This window comes from Monodelphis domestica, chromosome 1 (assembly GCF_027887165.1).
Source record: "Monodelphis domestica isolate mMonDom1 chromosome 1, mMonDom1.pri, whole genome shotgun sequence".
In the NCBI taxonomy this organism is placed as follows: domain Eukaryota; kingdom Metazoa; phylum Chordata; class Mammalia; order Didelphimorphia; family Didelphidae; genus Monodelphis; species Monodelphis domestica.
Window position 1 is genome coordinate 40,259,487 of NC_077227.1, and position 22,534 is coordinate 40,282,020.

Sequence of the window (22,534 nt, forward strand, 5' to 3'; positions counted from 1 at the left end):
ATATTAAAAAAGGCTACAGATCTTAATCCAGATGAAAGACTGTCCTACTACCAAAGAATTCCTCATTATCATGAAGTCATAACTCCAAGCAAAAAAAAGGGGTGCTGATAAAAGGGAAAGGGGAGATTTTGAATTAATATTCCATTACAGTCAAGATAATGCTATAGTCATTAAAAATGTTCCCAGGAAAATAGAAAAATATCATAGACAATTTATCAGCTTTAGAATATTAATATGGTCCTCAAACAGTTCTTGAATAGTATCATTTTCTCCACTAACCATTTTCAAGAGGTGCATCCTCAGGCAGGTCCACATCAAGCATGAGATCATCATCTTCAAGGTCACATGAGTCAAGATTGTTCAGGATATCCTACAAACACAGATGAAGAGAAGTAAGGAAAACACCATGAACTGTTCCAAAAGAATTTGGAAGACATCAAATTTGTAAAAACAGCAACACAGACTGACACTTGCTCAAGGCTAAAACATAGCTAGAAGTGATTTCATCAACATAAATGCTTGGTTTATAACCCTTTCTTGCTCTATTTGATACTTCCTAATATTTTTCCTCTAATATAATGGATTAAGAGAAGGCTTTATAAAATTCTGGAAATGGTGGGAAGCAGGTGGTCACAGTGAATACTCAGCATCCAGAAACAGAAGAGTCTCACTTTAATTCAACTAAAATAAAGTGTAAGTGCCTACAACATGAAAGATACTGTATAAAGTGACAGAGAAACAAAAATAAGAAGGAAACAATTCCAACCCTCTAGAAGCATACCTTCTTCTAGAGGATTCAGTAAATAGAAAGTAGAAAGTAAGTAGAAAGCATAAACCAAAAAAGACAGAGTAATTTCAAGAGAAGAAAAAGCAACAACAAGGACAAGAAAAAAAAATTTTTTTGAAATATGGCCGAGTGTACTTGAAAGGAAGTTGGGGATTTTAAAAGGCAGAAATGGGGGGGGGGGAATCCTCATAATGACAGAAGTTTCTGAGGGCACAAAGATTGTTGATTAGATCTACAAAAAGTAGGGTTAGTATTTTTCCAATGATTGGTTAAAGGCTATTTAGGGGGCACAAATTATAGATTGTTTTCCTTTCTAGAAAAGGTGGTAAAATAACTAAAGGAACACCCCTCTATTTGTTAGGTTATCAGAAAGGATAAGGGTATGTAAAATAATTGAAAAATGAAAATAAAGAATAGAAAAAAACTGATGCAATGAATATCTTAATCTGAATAAGCTGGCAAATGGAAAAATCTGATTTGAAGAAAAGTGAAACTAAATTTTACATCTATAATAAATATGAAGTAACTCATACAAAGAGGAAAAGGTGGACCTTCTGACAGGAAAGTAGCTTCTTGTGCTCCAGGAAATATTGAAGAGTCATATAAGTCCCCCACAGGATAGGAAATCCCCTCCTCATCAAGGAAAAAGATACAAGTAATGACTGTCTTTGTTCTAAATAAAATAATGAAGAGTCAGACATGACTGAAAAAAATCAAACAATAAAAAGCAATGGGTGAATGACTCCCTGCTGGACTATAGCAAAGGACAAAAACAAACATGAGACAGCTGTCTTTCAAAGGAAGGCATTCAGGATGTGTAAAAGAGCCTACCCAACTTGTCACAGCAGATAACCCCAACCCAACTCCTACTGATTCGTGGAAAGACAAAGATTATGTCCAAATTGCCAGAGACTATGAAGTCCTTGGCAAGAAACCAAAGACTTTAGGAATATCTCTGATGCCAATTGAAGGTAAAGAGCTTCAGCAGGAAAAGATGGCTCTGGGATGTAAATATCTCATTGTGAAGATCATATCTATAAAGCAGATCTAAATTTTTGGATTATGAATCAAACATACAGGAATGAAGGGTTCTTGGTAAAAAATGAATAGAATTAACAATGGCAAATAAAAATATATTTTTTTCCATAATCCAATGAATATGATGAAGAGGCAGGCAGGGAGGAAGAAAAGGAGGACAGATTTGTTAAGAGTCTACTATGTACCAGGCATTGTAGGAAGGTTTTACAATTACTCTATCTTATCTGATCCTAACAAAAGTCTTACAAGGTAGATGCCTACCTCATAGCTGAAAAAACTGCTAATAGAATGGACTCTTGGGTTAAATGGAATGATATAGATGATAGACTTGACAAAACTATTAATAATTAATGTTTTGCTTCTGTTTTCTCTAACAAGGAGAATGATCTTTAGGGAAAAAAAATTTTTAAATGGTTATCAAGAAAATGATTACATTCTACTTAACTAAAAGATGATAAGAGTACCTACCTACCCTTAATAAATCAACAGGTAAGACTGCTGAACCACTGTCAGTGATCTTTGATTTTGAAAGCATCTAAACTCCAGTCTCTCAAAACAAACAAAAAAGCAGACCTTGTGATAGTTGTAGTTCAGCTTCATAGCTCTACTGTATGAAAACTACAAAATATATGTCCTAAGCTCTTTTCCTAATCCTAGGTATACATATAATACAGAGATGTCACCAAATTAGAAATGATAGGATTTGATATCTGATTATGAAGATATCTAACAAAGGGCATAACAAAGTCAGGATACAGATGGATTCTGACCGGCTAGAGCACTGAGTTGAATGTAAGATGTAATTCAATAGAAATACATGTAAAATCTTACAGTAGGGCACAAAATAACTCCAGCTTCACAAGTGTAAGATAGAGGAGACATGATTACACAGCAATGGTTCTGAAAAAGTTGTAGGAATTGTAGTGGACAGCAAATTCAACATGAATAAGCAGTTTGATTTAGTAACCAAAAACAGTTCATGTGATAGGATAAATTAAGAAAGGAGTGAACTTCTAGGAATAGGGAGGTAGTTGTTCCACAGTTCTCTACCTTTATCATGTTATCTGCAGAATTGTGCTCTAATTTGAGTACCACAGTTCAAAAAGGACCTTAAGGGGTATGAGCAGTATATTCCAGGCATAAGGACAAAGCATTTCAAAGTCCATGTCCTGAAAGAGGGAAATGATTTTCCTAAAAGGATGGTACATATTGGTTATCAGAATAATTCTATTCAATGTACCTAGCTAAGCCTACTTTTCCCTGCTTACCTTGTGGGGAGCTAGTTACCTGTCTGAAAATAATTGGACCACAGAACAACAAAATGTTCTCTGAATTAGAATCCAAAGACCTAAGATTCAGTCCCAACTTTGCTACTTACAATCTGTACAAATTGAAGCAAGCTGATCTCTCTAGGCAGAGTTTCCTCATCTATAAAATAACAGTCAGGATAAGATGACCTCTAATGTGCTTTCCAGTCCAAAAGCCTATGCTTCTATAAATTAATTGCTGATTGTTTACCAGATTAGACAGCTAATGAATTCTCTGAATGAAGTGTTGGCTTATTTTTCCTTCTATTTAAATTATACTTGAAGAATTATTAATTGATAAATCTCTTTATTTTATAAAAGGAGAGGAATTCACTTCTCTTTATGGCAATAGAAATATTTTATAATCATGGAGTTAAGTTTTAAAGGATCTTTGAAATCATCTAGTCCATTTTATACATGGAGAAATTAAGAGCTAGAAAAGATTAAGTTACTAGCCCAAGGAAGTAATTAGTAAAAAGCAGACCCAGGTTTGGAACCTAGTCCTCTGGCTTGCACATTTAGCTTCTTTGCACTACCTTTGCTACTCCTTTTTCAGGTAATTGCTTGGGTTAAGAACTTTTCGGGGGGAGGGGGGCAGCTGGGTGGCTCAGTGAATTGAGAGCCAGGCCTAGAGATGGGAGATCCTAGGTTCAAATCTGGCCTCAGACACTTCCTAGCTGTGTGACCCTGGACAAGTCACTTGACCCCCATTGCCTAGCCCTTACCACTCTTCTGCCTTGGAGCCAATACACAGTATTGACTCCAAGACGGAAGGTAAGGGTTAAAAAAAAAAAAGAACTTATTTGGATGACTTCAAAAAGGAGCTTATGTATACATGTAATATGTATGTATTATATGTAATAATTGTATAGGAAACAGACATGTACATAATATACATTACTAAAATACTAATAGACTTAATTTAGAATAGGAAGAAATTAACATATTAACCCTTAACAGACAGGGACAGAGTTAGTTTAGGGAGAAAAAGGAAGTTCTGTACACAGAGAGGTAGCCTTAGGGAAAGAATGAATCAAATTGTAAATAAGAAAAATACTATATACCTAGACATTATACTAGATACATATATATCATAATTGATGTTTTAAATAAGCATAAAATATATAAGGAATAGAATATACATTTATTTCATAATTGCATAGTATATTGTTATTGTATAGTTTTAAGCATTGGTGCACATTGTTAGAATTACTGTCAATACCAAATTAAAAGTGTTACATTGTATAAGAACTTTATACCTATACACCCAACTTAAAATTATTTTCCCATAACCCAGATCTTAGCATAAAATAGGTTTAGGAATAAGACAGAGATAAGATTAGGCTAAGATATTTTTTTGGGGGGAGTATAAAGTGGAAATATTAAGGATAGGATATCATAGTAATAGAATAAAGGTAAGTAAGATACATATTACCATGAGGTCAAGGTGACAAGCGCATGGAAAGACAAAAGGGGGAGATGTAAAAGAATGTTTGACACCCTGGAGAGAAATGAACTGGAAAGAACTGTAGAATTCTACAGCAGCAAGGGGGGATAGGCGAAAAGGAATTCCCTTTATCACCCTTTTCACCTTATCACAAATCTTTCCCATTTTACCTCTATTACAAGAGATAACAATTGATTCCTTTTAATCCAGTAAGTACACAAGACTGGATTTGAACTCATGTCTGACTTTAAAACTAGCACTTTATTTAGTGGGCTACCTATCTGCCTCCAAAAAGAAGGGAAACACAAATGAGGAAAAAGTATTTGCATCAGCAATTTCTGGTAGAGGCCTTAATATACAGGATATATAGGAAATTTACACAGATGTGTGACCAAGAGTCATTCTCTAATAGGTAAGTAGACAACTGATACATGTCCACAGTTCTCAAAAAAATTACAAACTATATCCACATAGGATATATACCAAGTCCTACCACAGATGACTGAAACCACAGATATAAACAAATACTTTTGATCTCCACATATATATCCCCATTCCCAGCTCCTGCTGCTTGGCTTGGCTCTCTGCACTGCACTCCCCCCAAAAAACACCCCAAAACAAGTAAAAGCGGAAGCAGAAAAGACCTCTACTGGGGGGGGCAGTTCACTGCTGAAGGCAGATTTCCAGAGCTTATTGAGGAGATTTCTGGAGTTTGCAAACCAACCTCCAGCACAATTTGACCCCTAATGACTAAAACCAAGGAAAGCAAAATCACAGATGAGGAAGTCCTCCTATACTTGACAACTACATGGAAAACTACAAACACTAAGCCAAAAAAAAATTTTAAAGCATCTTGACTTATCACCTAATACTCAGCATAGTGTCAAGAAAGACCAAAGAGCAAAATAGTCATGTTAGAGAGAATACAGAAAAACAAATATGCTGATACACTCTTGGTACAGCTGAGAATAAATCTGACCATTGTGGAGAACAATTGGATGGTGGAAATTATGCAAAAATATTGATTTAGCTATTCAATTCCTTTTACCCAGAGACTCAATTGCTGGGCATGTGCCCCAATGGCTCCACACATATGCCAAAATATTCAGAAATATTTTTTGTGGAAGAAATAGAAACAAAATAAGTGCCCACTGAATGATAAATTCTCAAGCAATCAAGGAATTTTAGAATTCTTAAGCATGGAACTATAACAATTATAGGGAATAATAAGATTGAAGATATTCCTAGTGTACAACTAAGGTAGAAGAATGGGCATGGGAATGGAGCTTTAGAACTAGAAAAATAAGATATATACGTACACATATGGCTTCTATATATATATACATAAAGAAATATTAAAATATATATTGAAATCTCCTAGTATGGGGGCATAAGTTAAGTACAAAGAGACACTAGTAGCCAGGCACTGAATTCACTGAGAAAGGAAAGAGGATGTCCTGGAGGAGTGTTGGCGAACATTTTTGTGATTGCGTACCCAAACTGCATCTTCAAGCTGCCTATGAGTCCCTTCCACCACCACCACCACCACCCCCATATTACCCCAGACAGCAGAGGGAGGAAGTGTTGACATTGGGGAGCTGGAAATAAAAAAAATAAAGTCCTCAGGTGCTGTGGAGATGGGGAACAAAGCATCCCCCTCCATACTGCCCTGGCACCTGTGCCACCACTTTGCCAACATGGTCCTAGAGGTTTCCAGATTATAGCTTCTAGGATTATACTGGTTAATAAATTTAGGTATTATGAACCTCAAAGAAGGAAAAAGTTAGCTGAATGATGGTAATAGAAGAAAAATATAGAAGTGACAATGGGAGGGAAAAGTATTTCAACCCCTTGATTAATGAATTGGGGATATTTTTTTAAAAAGTATAGTCAATGATGGAAAAAGTGACCAAAGATAAGATCAAGTATTAATGGGGCTAAGAGTAGGGACAGTTCTAGAAAACAGAATAAGAAAAGATTTAAGGGACAGTGAGGTGGCTTAGTGGATAACCTGGGTTCAAATCTGAGCTCAGAGAATTTCTAGCTATGTGACCCTAAGAAAGTCCCTTAACCCCAATTGCCTAGCCCTTACTACTCCTCTTCTACTTAACATCAAAACTCAATTCTAAGAAAGAAGGTAAGAGTTATATTTTTTAAAGTAAATTTTTAAGATAAAATCAGGTTTTTAATTATGGAGCAGGCAATCCATAGTACACAGTAAATAGAATGGGTAGATATGAAATGGGATGTGCCAGAAGAGTTGAAAGAAAAGAAGGAAGCAGAGATAGAGTTCTGAAAAAAAGTTTCTTCATTGGTAGCTGGAGTTTATTATCAATTGGAGAAATGGATAAATTATGTTATATCATTGTGATAAAAGAAACATGGTAAAAAAAAGGAGAAAAAGCTATTAAACATTAATCATAGAATTCAACAAAACCCAAGAAAAATTGAATGAATTAATGCAAAGTAAAATAAGCAGAACAAGTTAAAAATATATAGATTTACAATAATGCAAACAAAAAGAACAATGAAAGGAACCCAAATATTATGTTATCATAACAAACAATCTTGGTCCTGAATGAGAAGAAATGAGGAAATGAACTACTTCACCTTTTAGGTTAGATAGGTCAACAGAAAAATCCCTTAAGTACAGTAAAATCCAAGTTATCCAATAATCTTCTAATTGTAAAACTCTAAAGTTTTAGGAATTTTCACATTAGCCATGACAGCTTAAGCTATAAACCTGATAACCCAGACTTTTATTGTGTTAAAGGCTTCAGGACAATCAAGTACCTAATAAGGAAGGTTTTACATATCATTATTCAAGACAGTTAATCTTACAACATGTCTAAAGGTTAATCACTACTTTTTCTCTTGTCCTAGGGGGTAGACAGGTTATCAGATGGAGTAAGGAAATAATTCCTTTTTTCAGTGGGTATATATTCCAATATATTCATTTCAGATCTTTTAAGTAATAAGAGGAATTAAGGTGACAAGAATTTTTAGTTTACTACAACTCATTCCCAGCACCACCTGAATTACCAAGTGTTTATATCATCTCAAAGCAGTAAATTTACACTGTAACACTGTAAAGAATTAAATTAAAGATTATTTCTCTAATAATTTAAATGTTTATTAAGCATCTGCTATTTGCAAAGTACTATAGACATAACTTAAATAAGGTTTTTCTTATGGTATTTCTTTTTATGGAGTACACAATCTAGTTACATGGAGATGGCACATATGAAATAACTATACTACAAACTTCTGAACAGAAAAATATAAACCCAAAGGCTTTATAGGAATCAAAGATTGTTATCATCCACAGTTATCATCTAAAGCATTAAGAAATTGGTAATGTTCAAGCTAGGAAAAGATCAACAATGTTAACAGAGTGCAAAGTTGTTATACAGCAAGAAGACCCCACCAACTCCACTAGTGTGTGACTCATTTAATTTATTGGATCAATGATCAGAAGTACACACCCAAATCTGAGGGCATTTCTCAATTATACTCCTAAAAAAATTAAAGATTAAAGGCCTTTCTAACCCTAACAATAAATGGATAAAAGATATGTGAATTTGACATGAGAGTCCAGAGAAAGAAGAGATTATTCCTATTTTCAAACAAGTAAAGAGAAATCTGAGAATATTTTAAGGAAGAAATAACATTCACTTTGAGCCTGAAAACATTTCAGAAGGGCTGGAATCAGAATGAACAAAGTTATGAAAGGAAGAAGGTATAAGAGCTGGTAAATGGTTCAGTTTGACTACATTGAAGAGAGTAATAAAAGCGGAGGTTAGAAAGACAGGTTAGAACAAAATCATGCCAGGGAGTTCCAACAAGTATTTAAGTACTCTGTTTTCCAGGCCTGGTGTTCCAAAGAAAGGAAAAAACAGGGTCCCTGCTCTCAAGGAGCTTACAATATAATAGGAGATGAGACCTAAGAGGGCATTAAAAGGGAAGGAGGAAGGGAAAAAATGTACCTACCTCAGGAGCCTAAGGGTATAGAATCAGAAGCAGAGCCACAGAAAGAATAAAGCACAGCTGGTTTGGGCTTATCCCCAATGAAAGCCACCAGAAGGAATTCACCAATGGCATGAGGGAGGAAAGTTCTAAGGTGAAGAGTCACCTAATTCTGGTTAAGCTGGAAGGTGGACTTGAGTCATGTTCTGTAGTTCCGAAAATGCCTCACATAGCCTAAGAAGGCAGATTAATGAAGAGGGTATATTCCTCCTCTACTCTGATAGTCCTTCTAATAAGGGACTTAACAAACCTAGTTGGAAAGCCTGGGAAGTACAGGGTCAACAACCAACATAAGAGACTAAGTGGAAAAACTAAAGGAGAAACCTGAAGAAGAAAATGAAAGAAAAAAAAAGAAAGAAAAGCTTTGACAAAGAAAAGAGAAATTAAGGTCCAGGAGGTCTCTACAGACATCTCTGAAGGAAGAGCTCAGAATGAAGCTACTGACTGTACTCATTTCTTCAAAGGCTGAGGAAAGGTCCCTTTCCTCAACTTCCCCTCCTTGTACCTATCCAATAATAGACATTAATGTATTTTGCTCAATTTTTTATTTAAAGTTTCTGGTATCCTAATCTTTCCTCAAATGAAAAGAGTCCAGAGGTTACTGGAATATTCAAAAAATTAAATTAGGGCAAAACAGCTGAAATATTAGGTATTTTCCTAACTAGGGACTCTGTGCTTGTTTCCACAAAATAATAATAATAATAATAATAATACAACAGAGGTGAGTATAACCTAGCTCTAGAGACCATCAAACTGCCCCTAGGCTAAATAAAACATGAGCCCACTTATTACAACAAGGAGTGGGTGATTAACTCTCCAGAGAGGACTGAATAGAGCAGAAAGAATGATGACTAAAGATCACACATTAAAACACCACCCTTCCGTGGAAGGATTATAAGAAAATCCTATAAAGAATTCAGGAACATCTCTATCAGAAGGGAGTAGAAAGGATGGAGTACTGGCTGGTAAAAATTTCAGCAGGAGAGATAAAAAAGTATGTTATAGAAATGGGAGAGAGTCTACAAGAATTCATAGAGGCAATATAGAGCTAGAATACATTGGGAAACAGCTAATAGCCCAACTCTCACTCAAGTAGGAATCAAACTAACCTGCTAAAAGTGAAGAGGCTGGTTCAAAGAAAATAATTTGTCCAAGAGCATGCTAATTTGTTGCAAAGACATACTTGGAAGTCTGGTCTTTCTGACTTTCATGTTCAATGACCACTTCAATGCCATGCTCAGAAGTAAGATTGTACCAGAGACATATTTCCCAATTTTGCTTATGGTTGAGGATAGTTTCTTAGTATAGCTAGGGGAAAGTATAAAGGGAGGTGAGAAGCAATAATTCTTGAAATTACAGTTTAGGAGCAGTTAAGTGGCTCAGTAGATAGAGAGCCAGATCTCAAGAGGGGAGGTCCTGGTTTAAAATATGGCTTTAGGCACTTCCTGTGTGACTCTGGGAAAGTCTCTAATCCCCAATTACCTAACTTTACCACTCTTCTGTCTTGGAGCTAATATTGATTCTAAGATTCTAAGATTTCTTTTTTTATAAAAGAAACTACAGGTTAACAAATTCTCACAATGGAGAAAAACAGAATATTGGCAGGGGTCTTACAGTGTTGCTTCTGAAGACTACTGAGAATAGGATGACAAGCTTTCATTGATACAAGTGTTAGAACTTATATATCCTTTCTCTTGGCATGATAGACTAGTAAGGAAGAATGATTTGAGTTGGAATAATCTAAACTACCCAAACTATACCAGAATGCTCAATAGCTCTTAAAACCCCAAAGAATTTAAAAACTGATTGAATATGAATGAAGAGAAATTTCCAGGCCTGAACTCTTTCCTAAGCTCCAGTCACTCGTCTTAAACTAGATGCCTTTTTGAATCCTCAAATTCAACATAAACAAAACAGAATTTATATTTCCTTCTCCCCAACCTGCTCTTCTGATTTTTGTAATTTCTGTCAATAGCACCACTCTTTTGTGTGAAAAATTTTGATTGTTAATACATAAACTCCTAGAATATCTGAGTTGTAAATGTCCTTAAAAGTTATCAATTTTCTCATTTCATATATGAGGAAACTGAGGCCCATAAAGTTGAAGTAAGTGGTTCACAACTGACACCATATGGCACATGGACAGACTTTCTGAATCTTCAGACCATACTGTCCTCTCTAATTTTTCCTACTTTCCCTCTCCTATTTAATCAGCCAATAAGTCCACACTTATCTGCCATTCCTCCCCTCCTCTTCATCCTCACTGCCATCAATCCAATTGCCTTCTCTTACTGCCTAAAAGGAGAATTGCATTATCTTATTAATTCATCTTCTTTCCTTCCTTCTCTCCCTGCACTGCTGTGCTGGCACAGAATGAATATTTAATAACTGTTTATCAACTGGCAATCAAATATATTCTTTATGCTCAAGGCTTGGCACATTGTAATACTTAGTAAATATTTGTTGAAATGAATTCATGGAGTTAGTGTTATTACTTTTCTGTGGACAAAACCCTTTTGATGGACCCCTATTACCTGAATAAAATGCAGCATGGTGTAGTGGAAAGAGCGCTGGATTTGAAGTCAGTAGAGATCTGGGTTCGAATCCCACCTCTGATACTTAGTAGTTGTGTGACCAAAGGCTGGTCACTTAACTTCTTTGAGCCTCAGTTTCCTCATCTGTAAAATGGGGATAATGATACCTGTAGTACTTACTCACAGGGTTATTAAGAGGAGCAAATGAGTTTATGTCCATAAAGTGCTTTGTAAACCTTAAAATGCTATAAAAATAATCATTATAATCTTCAGTATGAAAGTTCAAATTCTTTAGCATGGCAGTCAAGACTTCACAATTTAATCCAAGCCAACATATATGTAATAAATACCTACCAGGAATTAAGTACTGAGGAATAAAAGTAACTTCTCTTTTAATGAGAGGATATTACCTAGAAATAACAGGTAAGTGAACATGCAAGATAGATTGGAGGAAGGAGAAAGCATTAATAGCTGAAGGAATCCAGGCAGATTCCTGAAGGAGGGCCCATTTCAGCTTATCCTTAAAGAAAGATAAGAATGTTGAAAGGTAAAGATCAGAAAAGAGAATATTCTAGGCATGGCATAGGAGAACCTGGAGCTATAATTAAAAGGCTGGTAAGACAGGTTGGAGCCAGATTTTAGAAAGCTTCGAATACCAGTGTAAGGAGTTTGCATTTTATCCTCCAGACAACAGAAAGTCACTCAAGCATTTCAAGATAGGAAGCAAGATGGTCAAACTTATGCCTTAGGTAGGTTATTTAGCAGTGTGTAAAGAGAGAATGGAAACAAAAGATACTAGAGGGATAAAAACCAAATATAAGACTATTATTATAGTCCAGACAAAAGTTAGTGGAGGCTTAAACCAAGGTGGAAGCTTTCTGTACTCACTAGACAATTAAGCTTTAAATAAATTCTGACCAATAATATGAATAAGTAGTTATCAAGAAATATGCCTAAATAAATTATCTATGTGTTATCATCCACTGTTGCTAGGTACTGGGAATACAAAGACTAAAATGAAATTATCCTTGCCCTCAAGAAGCTTATATTTCAAGACACCATGATGATAAACATAAGTATAGACAAAACATACAAAATAAAGATCAAGTCATTGTTTTTATGGGAATTAATGTCCCAGGAAATAAAAAAGCCAACCTTGGAGCTTAGAGTCACTAATTTAGAAAGTTTCAGAAAGACCTGTTCCAGTTCTGTCTCTGCCATATATTGTATGAACACAGCCAATTAGCTTTATCTGTCAGTGTTCTCAAGGCACTCTAAAACTAACTTTCTCACACTCTAAGTAACAAAGAAATAGCCACTAATCTACATCAGCAGAAGAAGTAATATGATCATAGATCTTAAACAGCAACAACAATAAAAGATTAATAACCAATTTAAAAAACAAAATATAAAAAACTAGCTGGTATTTTTTTTTGAATAGTGACATATATATGTATGTATGTATGGGTGGGTGTGTATACACACACACACACAGATAAATTCAAATTTACCAACTAATTTAAAAAGTTTTGAATTTAGACCTATTTCAGAGATCATTAATCCAAGATTCCTATTATAGAATATGAAAATGAGCTCTGAGATAATAATATAACTGACCAAAGGTTACACAGTTAGATTGGGGAAAAAGGGGAAAGCCAAGACCTCGATTACCAATCCAATTATTTTTTCCACCACACTATTTCCAGAAATCTTAAAGTCCCTTATAAAAATCTTCATTTGTAAAAATCCTCTGAAGTAGGGAAGCGCCAATGTCCTCTTATATATACATTTTAACATGGAGAAAATATTCGATATTAGCAGTTCATTATTAAATTTTAGAATGTATCTCTTATCTTTCTGCTTTAAAAAAAAAAGGTATGTAAAGGTAATCAAAGTTTGGAGCTTCTAGAACTGAAAGGAACCTTTGAGATTGCCTGACTGTGAGATTCCGAAGATGAAAATGGAAAAGCCCATTTAAATCACCTAGTCTGACTTCTTCATTTTAGAGGAAACTACTACTCAGAAGAAAGATGCCTCAGCTCTACTAGCACCATCCTGCCTCTTGTTCAAGGGCCTACATCTGCAGAGAGCAGCATCTTTTTGCATACAAAGAAATTAATGAAAAGAGAGCCCCAATGGGTTGTCCTAATTTCTTCCCAATATTATGCTTATATTTAATCAAAGGAAGAGCCTATATGAGGGTAATATACTTGAGGTCTTTCTAGTTACTTTTTAATCTCAGAACTAATATCAGTCTATGTTACCCATAATATTTTAAATATTCTGAATAAGTTTAGTTCACATGATCATGATTGAGCATGCTGTCATTAAATTTTCTTCAAATTTTAAATATGTTATTTTTAGAATAATGGGTTTAGTAGAGGGTATTACTTGTTTATAAAGAAGTATACTGTTCTGACATGATAGATATCACTTTCACAATGAAATCAAAAGAATGTGAGGCAACATGGCACAGTGGGAAAAGCCAGCTCTTGAATCAGAGGACCTGGATTCAAATCTGGCTCTAATGTTTACTCTGTACATGACCTTGGGCAAATCATCCAATTTCTCTATATCTGTTTCCTTATTTTTTAAATGTGGTAAGGGGGTGGGGGGAAGTATGCCTGGATAATCTCTAAAGTCTCTTCCATCTTTAAATCTATGACCCTAATAACAAACTGATTTCAGTTATATAAAGGAATATAACATGAAGTAATATAACAAAAGTACTGGTAAATACAATGGATAATACCAAAGTTCTTTGGTAAACAATCACGTACCTGGTCTATATTTCTCCTATCTATAATAGCAGAAGGGTACAATTGCATATACAATCCAATGCAACTATTTTTATGCTTTTTTGCTTATTCAATTATAGGCTAGGGGAGGGGGGTTATATGTTGGGTTTTTTTTCTACTTTCTTCTTTAGGTTTAGGTTTAGATTGTGGGAAAATTTTCCTTCAAACTGAAGAGTTAAGACTGGCTTGTCAATTATAAGAACTGTGCTTCCTATAGAAATTTTGAATCATGATATTTAAGAAATACTAAATTTAAATTCTAATTTTTGCTTATATTAAACTTTTCTATGTAAACAAAAAGTAAATATTCTTCCAAATTTTAAAATGTACATGCTGTATTAAACAATCACTCTCTCTATCTTTAGAAACGAGGGTCAATACAGAATGATCTGCCTAGGAGCCAACTAATACAAACACATTCATAATTCCTGAAGTTTAAAAGAACCAAGCAAAAGACGTGTGCACACAGAATAGTCGCACCAAGGAAAACATTGCCCCCTTGTGCTTACTATTCAGTTAAATGAAGTATTTTTTTAAATGCATCACTGAAATTTTAATAATGGAGGAGGAGGAAATAATTCCTGGGATTTCCTCTCTTCAACTGCCTCTCTTCTCCCACAAATATACATACATGCCACCCCCAAAAATATTTAGCAGTTTAGGGGAGTTTCCCAACTAATTATTTTACTTTATATACAGCAATAGTTTTGAGAAGCCACGAGAGTATGATAAATTAAGTCTTCTTCCTTACAAAAGCAATACTGTCCAAGTTCTTATAGTAGTCTTAGTATAGTATAGCATGTCCAGAGGCTCAGTTTATTAGCTAAATCATGGAAAAGATGAATTCTGGTATGGTGGAAAGAACATTAGGGGCTTAGAGACAAAGGATGAAGATTGATGGCTTCAATCTAATATCTGTGAAACTCTGAGCAAGTAATTTTTCTAAGTCAGCATTCTCATTTGTAAAATGAAAAGGCTAGATGCTAAATTCTTTTATTTATAATTCATTCGTCCTTCTAGCAAGTTAAAATCATGCTTCATATCATATTTGAATTAATTTTAACTTTTGTCACTTGGTTAATTGAGGCAAGTTTCCCAATATGTACAAACTTAATTTCCTGCAGACTCATGGAACAGTGTTCACTGTAGTTTAACATGACGTAAAGACCTCAGTATTCTAAATGTCTACAAAGTGTAAATTTTAACTGGAATGGAGAATTTAATAATAGCATTACTATGAAAAATTTGATTTCTAAAAAATGACAATGAATACCTTTGTCAACTCAATCTTAACATTTTCTCTTTTAAAGTTTTCTGCATATTTTTCTTAAACAATAAAGAGCACACCAAAGAAAAAGAAATACTGTAGTGTGAAAAGACTCATAATTACTATATTTAGTAAGTTAAACTTTTCAAAAGCCACAAACATACAACCATATCAATAATATATTCTAGCCAATGAACACATACCCTAGTCTTAACTAATCTGCTTTAATTTATCTGAATTAGGAATGACAGGGCTATAATAGTACCTCTGGATCTCCACTTTTCTCATCTGCAAAATGAAGAGATTAGATGAGGCCATCTCTAAGGTCCCTTCCAGTTCTGTAAGTATTAACACACATTTCTTTCAGTGAAGTCATATCAAATTGGTTAAGTACATTTTTATTTTGAGGTTTTCATTTACCTACATTTAGGTCTTCTCAATGCTATGTGAGCTGTGCCTCCAATACAACATTTGTGATGTCTTTACATTTTTAGTTACCTACAGCCTGCTATTATGACACGTGATGTCTTAGAAATTTATTTTGTGAATGAGCTATGTCACAATTCATTCAACAATCATGCATTTATTAAATGCCTAAGTAAAAAGAAAATATGTATAGAAATAAAGGTGAACAGCATTCTAAGCATTCCAAGTTTAAATGTTCCTCTTTATCATAAATTGAATACTTACTGCTAAATGTTAGAAAATTTCTCAAATCAAACCTACCACTTAATTATACAATGGCAAACATTAGCTTGGACCCAAAACATCCCAAGTTATAGATCAATTATCAAATGGAATTTCATTTCTTTGCTGTTCTAAAATCTATATCTGATATAAAATATGTTCAGCAAAATGTGAATTATGCTTAAATAATAAGACATTTAAAACAGTCTTTGCAGTCCAATGAGGTAAGCAGTATAAATATTATCTCACAGAATAACAATTTTGGAGCTAGATATTCAAGGACCCTCTAACACTGGGCTTATTTATCTGTGTTGTCTCAAGAATTCCTTTAACAATCATTGACCTGGCCTAGAATACTTTTAAATATATAAAATAAAATTCAGAGAATAACTAAGAAAACCAATAATAATGAAAGTTACCAAAAGATTTTTTTTTAAAAACTAATTAATAGGTCCCAGATTAAGAACTTCTAATCTAGTCCAAACCCTTTAAGCCATAGTCAACAAGCAGGCCCATTCCATTTGAGATAGTTCTACTAATTATATGCAATAACTTGATACAACTGAGCACAGATCTAAGCACCAATTCCCGAGTCACTCTACTAGAAACCTTCCTCCAAAGTTGACATGAAACAATGAATACTCTACAGCTACTCAGTTGAGTGAGTTAACTCCATTACCTCTAGTATTATCTAATCCATATTTCTGATCATTTCCACAACAATAATATAAGATTCTCTGCCATGTTAAGGAATTGGGACCAACCAATAACACCAGATTTCTATATACTGAAATATATTATAATAGCCTAACTATAGTCTTTTTTGCAAGTCTAAATTTGAAATGTATTTATATTCTATCATCTATAACTAGATTTCATTTTGCCTAATATTTTAAATTAAATCAAGATTCAAATCTCACAAAATTTTCCATGAGAATATTATGTACAACTCATAATTAAGACTTGTCTTATTTAAAAAATAAATTATAGCCTCTGCTGGGGAGGCGGATAGGGGGCGGGGGCTCTGGGCACTGGTGAGTCCGGCTAAGCTATTGGGGAAAGGCAACTCGGAGCTGGAGACAAGGGGGCATGGTCCAGGGACCAACACACTGAGTTGATGCTAGCAGCCAGCAACAGCAGCAGTAGCAGCATAACAGAACTTTACTCTATTGTCTATCCTGAGTTAACACTAACTTAAGTACCCCTACTTAATACCTCTACTAGACTGAAGACAGGATTAACTTCCTCTTGTCTACTTTTGAATTGAATCAACAAAAGATTAAACATGCTATTTAGTACTAGGTGAGAAGCTAGCAAAGTACTTAGAAAATTCACACTCTTAGAAATTCAATCAGCAAGGAATCTGTGAATCTTTATTATGAGAACTTAACCTTCAGACTGTGAGAAGTCAATCCTACAGACCCTGCCCCCGGGCAGTGCTAGACAATTTGGAAACTGTGATTGGCCCCTGTAAAGAGGGGAAGGGACAAGAAGTCACCATAAAAAGCAAGCCCCAAACTCCTTCAGAGCAGATTGTCTTTGAGAAGATAGTCTGAAGAGACTGTCTTCTGGAGATAGTCATAAATAGATTTTGAGGGAGCTTTGCGTGAGACTATGGCTTATAGATCATGGTCTAAGAGCTCGGCTTCTACTTGGACTTTGACTCTTAGATTACTTCATTGGATGAGTAAAAGGCTGACCCCTTTCCTAGCTTCTGGAAAGACTAGCTTCCATCTTGGAGGAAGTCACATGGTTACTCACTACCAGACTTCCTGGTCACATGGTTACTCACTACCAGACTTCCTGGTTGAGAGCTAATTAATCTCTTCCTGGATTAAGCAGACCCAGAGCAAAATATTTCAGTTAATAGGATAGATATCTTCTCTATCCCCATCATATTTCTCTTCTTTGTTGTTTCCTCTCTATTTGTAAATATCTGTAAATAAATTTCTGACTCAAAATATAATAAATACTGGCAACCACATAATTTCATATAATCATTGTCCAACCATTAATTTTAACCTTTACATTACAAAGGTACTAAAAAGATAAGTTAGTTGTAGTGCATATACAGCCAATATGCATCAGAAGCATGCCTTAAAGTAAGATCCTCTTGCCTCCAAAACCAGCCTTCCATCTACTATGTCATGCTTACTTTATCTACCTTTTATTTTTTGGCTTTGCTCACCCAGCATGTGAAGACTGCTTCGGCGGAACAGGCGGAAGAAACCAACAAGAAGGTTCAATGGCTGATATGGTGATGCAGCAAGGCACTGTGGAGTGCTTAGGGCATGTTGGAGCATAAAAGACAACACAGCCATCCAATGCAGCTGAGGAAGTCTCCAGGTGTAACAACTTTTCGTGCCACTGGACCCAGGCTTCCAACGCCAAGAGAGTGGGACTGTCTCTGTGCATTGACTTTTCCACTTAAATGTTTAAGCACAGGTGTCTTTGTGCACAAAAATGCACAAAGACAATTGCCTTCCTCGGTTCGAGAGACAACCAACCATTTTTTGGCTAATAGGAAAGTCACTTCACACAGTCTCTGTCTTTTTGAAGCTTCATTGACATATAAACCAGTATCTTATAAAACCGTTTGCTGGGACAGCTAGATCATTTTCTGTTGCCTTCATGGGCCAGGAGTGATAAGCGAGTTAAACTAATTACTAAATAAGCAAAAAGCTATCATCAATGCCTCCACTTCCTTTCCTCTCTTTTCCTAACCCTCTACAGTCTAGCTTCCTTATTCAACCAAAACTACCCTCTCTAAAGTCATGTAATAGTCTTTTCTCAATCCTCATCTTTTTTGACCTCTCTGTAGCCTTTGACACATTCATCCTCTTCTCCTTAATCCTCTTTTTCTAAATTTCCATGACATTACTTTTATCCTGGTTTTCTTCCTATCTATATGACTGCTTCTTCTCAGTCTCTTTCACTGAACCTTCACCCAGGTCATTTCCACTTTTATGTCACTGTGGACTCTGCCCAGGTTCCTCTTCTCCCTCAGTACTGTACTATTATATTACATTATATCCCATGGATTAAATTATCATCTCTGCTGACACTTAAATCTACATATCTAGCCCTGGCTCCTTTCCTGAATTCCAGACTTGCCTCTCTAATTGCTTACTGGACATTGTGTCCAAAACTGAACTCATTATCTTTCTCCCCAAATACTTCTCCCTTCCAAACTTCCCTATTACTTTCAAGGGTACCACCATGCTCCCTGTCACCTAGTCTTAAAACCTAAATATTACCTTTGGCTCCCCAATATCTCTCACCCCACCCCCTCCTATGTAATTGGTTGCCAAATCTTATAAATTTGCCTTGGTTAACATCTTTCAAATCTCTTTTGTTTCTGATACTGTGATCATCCTGAAACAGGTCCTTACCACCTCACACCTGGGGTACTAAAATAGATATAGAAGAATTTTGCTCATGTATGCTATCAACATGAAATTTGGATGCTTCAGTTTACCCCTGCCCTTTGAGAAACCCCAGTACCAGGCACAACTGTTTGGGGTTGAACTATAGACCTTAAACTGTTTTGGGGACCCTAGTGTGGGTGGGTTCTGTGGATATAGTTTCAATATTGAGTGCTTTTATTTGTTTTAGAAGCTTCTCTTGTTATATTAAAGTTCTCTCAAAAGAGCCCAGCTACTGAGTTTCAATGAACCTTGCCTTTGGTTATAGCTGACCTCTCCTTGATACCCCTGAGGCTGGCTACAAATCCCTTTTGCAAACCATTTGCAATTTGTCTCTACAGGTTTCCCATACCTAGTTCTCCAAAAAGTTATAAAGGACTCCCAAGCTCCATCCCTCTTGGGAGATGACTTCTAGTGTGGTGCTTTCTCCAAAGAGGAGTTGGACATTTAATACTGTGTCTTCTCCCTGGGGAAACTGGCATCTAGCACAGTGCCTTCTCCCAGGGATACGGTTCCCAGAATCCCAGAGCCTTTGGTTTTGTGTGGTTTTTAGTATTAAAAGTCCTCTCTCAGGAAGCCCGGCTCTTAGTTGACCCTTTCCTTAGTAATTGTTATAGCTGACCACTCCCTGATACCCTTGAGGCTGGCTACAGGCCTCTTTGCAGCCTGCTTGCAATTTGTCTATACAGGCTTGCTGTACCAAGTTCTCCAGAGGGTATAAAAGACCCCCAAGTTCTGTCCCTCTTCAGAGATGGCATCTCCCACAGCTTCTTCTACCAGGGATATGTCTCCAGAGTACCAAGGGTATAGGCCCAGATCTTGGTGCTGGCTCTGTGTGGTGGCCAAATATTGGACCTATCCCTATCCTGATTAAAAACTTGGGTTTTTCTGACTATCTAATAGTTCTGCATTTTTTCCAAGTTAACAGTCTACAAAACACACACATATACACATAAATGTGTATATGTGTGTGCATATATGTATAGGTACATATATCTGTGTATATGAAAATATTTTTACATAAAAATATATAAAAATATACACACACATACACATATATAAAATCTCCTTTGATATAGGCAAAAAATCTACAAAGTGGATAATATTATTATCCCCATTATACAGAAAAAAAGAGGGTCATGCAGGTTAGGTGCCTGGAATGAAGTCATACAATTTAAAGCATCAAAGGCAGGATTCAAGTTCAGGTCATCCTGATTCCAAGTAAAGAAAAGAAACGACAGTAGGAAAAAAGTTTTAATTATTATGGGATTAAATCCAATCATTATTTATTCCTTAAATATATTTTCATTTGGTTTCTTGCCCCACTATGTATTATGCTAATCAAAACATAATTTTCTACCTAACCTAGGTACCTCTACTTCTTTTCCTGCCATTTACTTCCAGACTCTCGGCAGTCTGGCTTTCAACTTCTATCAACTGAAAATGATCTTTTCAAAGTCACCAATGATCTTTTAATTGCCAAATTAATGCTTTTTTCTCAGGCTTCATCTTTCTTGATCTCTTTGCAGCCTTTAATACCATTGATCCTCTCCTCCTGGATTCTTTATTCTCTCTAGGTTTATGACACTTAAGTTCACTATAAATTCCTAACTTCAACTGGGACACCTCACTGCTACTAGACAATTCTTTTACGTTTCTGTAATTAACTTGCCACCTCATTTACCATAGCAGCTCTTCCTTTTCATTCTTCCTCAAACTTCCCATGACTCCCATACCCCCACTCTCTCAGGTGAGAACCTTGCCTTATATTCACTGAAAAATATAAAGGCTGTTCACCTAGAGTTCTCTCTTCCCCTCTTCAATATTCTCACATTACCAATATGCCTTCTGCCTCTACCTCCTCCTTCTTCACCCCTGTCTCACAAGATGAAATGGCCCTTATTCTTCCTAAAGTCAATCCCTCTACATAGACAAGTGAACTCATTTCATCCTGTCTCCTCCAGCAGAACATCTCCATTCTTTCACTTATTTTCAAATATCTCCACCATATTCAAAACCCCATCGCTTGGTCCATCCATCCCCACTATCATTTATCTCTGCTGTCTTCTGTGACTGAACTCCCTGAAAAGGATGTCTACTTATCTAGTCCTAACCTTTTAGTTGACCTTAAATCTCATATTTCCAACTGCCTTTTGGATATCCTGATATGGTTGTCCAGTAAACTCAATATGTTCAAGAATAGATTCATCTTTCATCCCAAACCCTACCCCCTTCAACCTTCCCTATTACTGTTCCTATGGGCATGTTGAAGGAAAATCGGTTAAATAAAAGTGCAATTAGATGGACTATTATGTTCCCCACAAAAAGCACCCTATGATTTGTCAAGTTATAGTCAGTTCTTGAACTATAGACAGAATTCTACCCCCAGTTCTCTTCTGAATTCACATTCAACATCTCTATCATGAACATGAATGAAATTATAGACAAGATGCTAATTAAATTTGTGGATGGTACAGAGCTGGAAATGGTAGCTAATACGTTAGATGACAGAATCCTAATGCAAAAGGATTTGTCATTTTTAGTAGGGAAAAGTATGAAAACTATAAAACTATGCTTTGATAAAAAATTCAGCTCCATAAATAATGAAGTAAAACTGATTAACTAGAAATTCATGAGAAAAAAGAAAGAGATTTTCTGAATTTGGTATGAGTTAGTAATATGTTATGACTGATTTTAAAAAAAAAACAAGGAATGCAATGGCAATATCTTGGAAATCACTTAATATTCTGAATTCTTCCCCTCAGCCCCACCAGACTTTACTCTGGGCTAGCTAAATCCCAGAATAGTGTTTGAGGCAGAAAGAATCAAATACATGTCATGCATAAAGCTACCCTTTTATAATCAGCTGTCAACATAAGAACAGAATAAATCAGAAAGAAATTCCATCTCACCAGAATCTACAACAATGACAATGAACAAAATTTAAATGTTATTTCTGTTTGTTGTTATTGTCACTCAGTTTTTGTGAATTTAATAAAAATATACCAATCTTTTTAAAAAAGGGAAACCTATTTTGGTCAGTATCAGTCCCATCCTTTGATTGGGTACACATGTGTACTATGGGAGGATAACAGAGCATCAGAGACCTCCTGGTTCCCTGCTGTCCAGGAAGAAGCTTGCTTCTTGTCCCATGACTCCTGGCAATTGGAACACTGGTCTCTGACCCAGACTGAGGTCAAGTCTATCCTACCAGAGAG

At 35.6% G+C, this 22,534-nt stretch overlaps 1 protein-coding gene across 21 annotated transcripts in view; it reads right to left on the reverse strand.

The window, feature by feature from the left end:
• Positions 1-22,534, reverse strand: part of CCSER2 (coiled-coil serine rich protein 2) — a 190,554-nt gene that overhangs the window by 70,083 nt on the left and 97,937 nt on the right. For 18 of the 21 annotated variants that reach the window (XR_008911921.1, XM_007478046.2, XM_056797325.1 and 15 more), the window contains exon 4: positions 280-370. Coding sequence is in view for 20 of the 21 variants with exons in the window: in XM_007478046.2 (XP_007478108.2) it covers positions 280-370 (91 nt within the window). In the remaining variant the exon portion in view is untranslated. The other 3 variants (XM_056797379.1, XM_056797382.1, XM_056797374.1) reach the window with 3 other exon arrangements.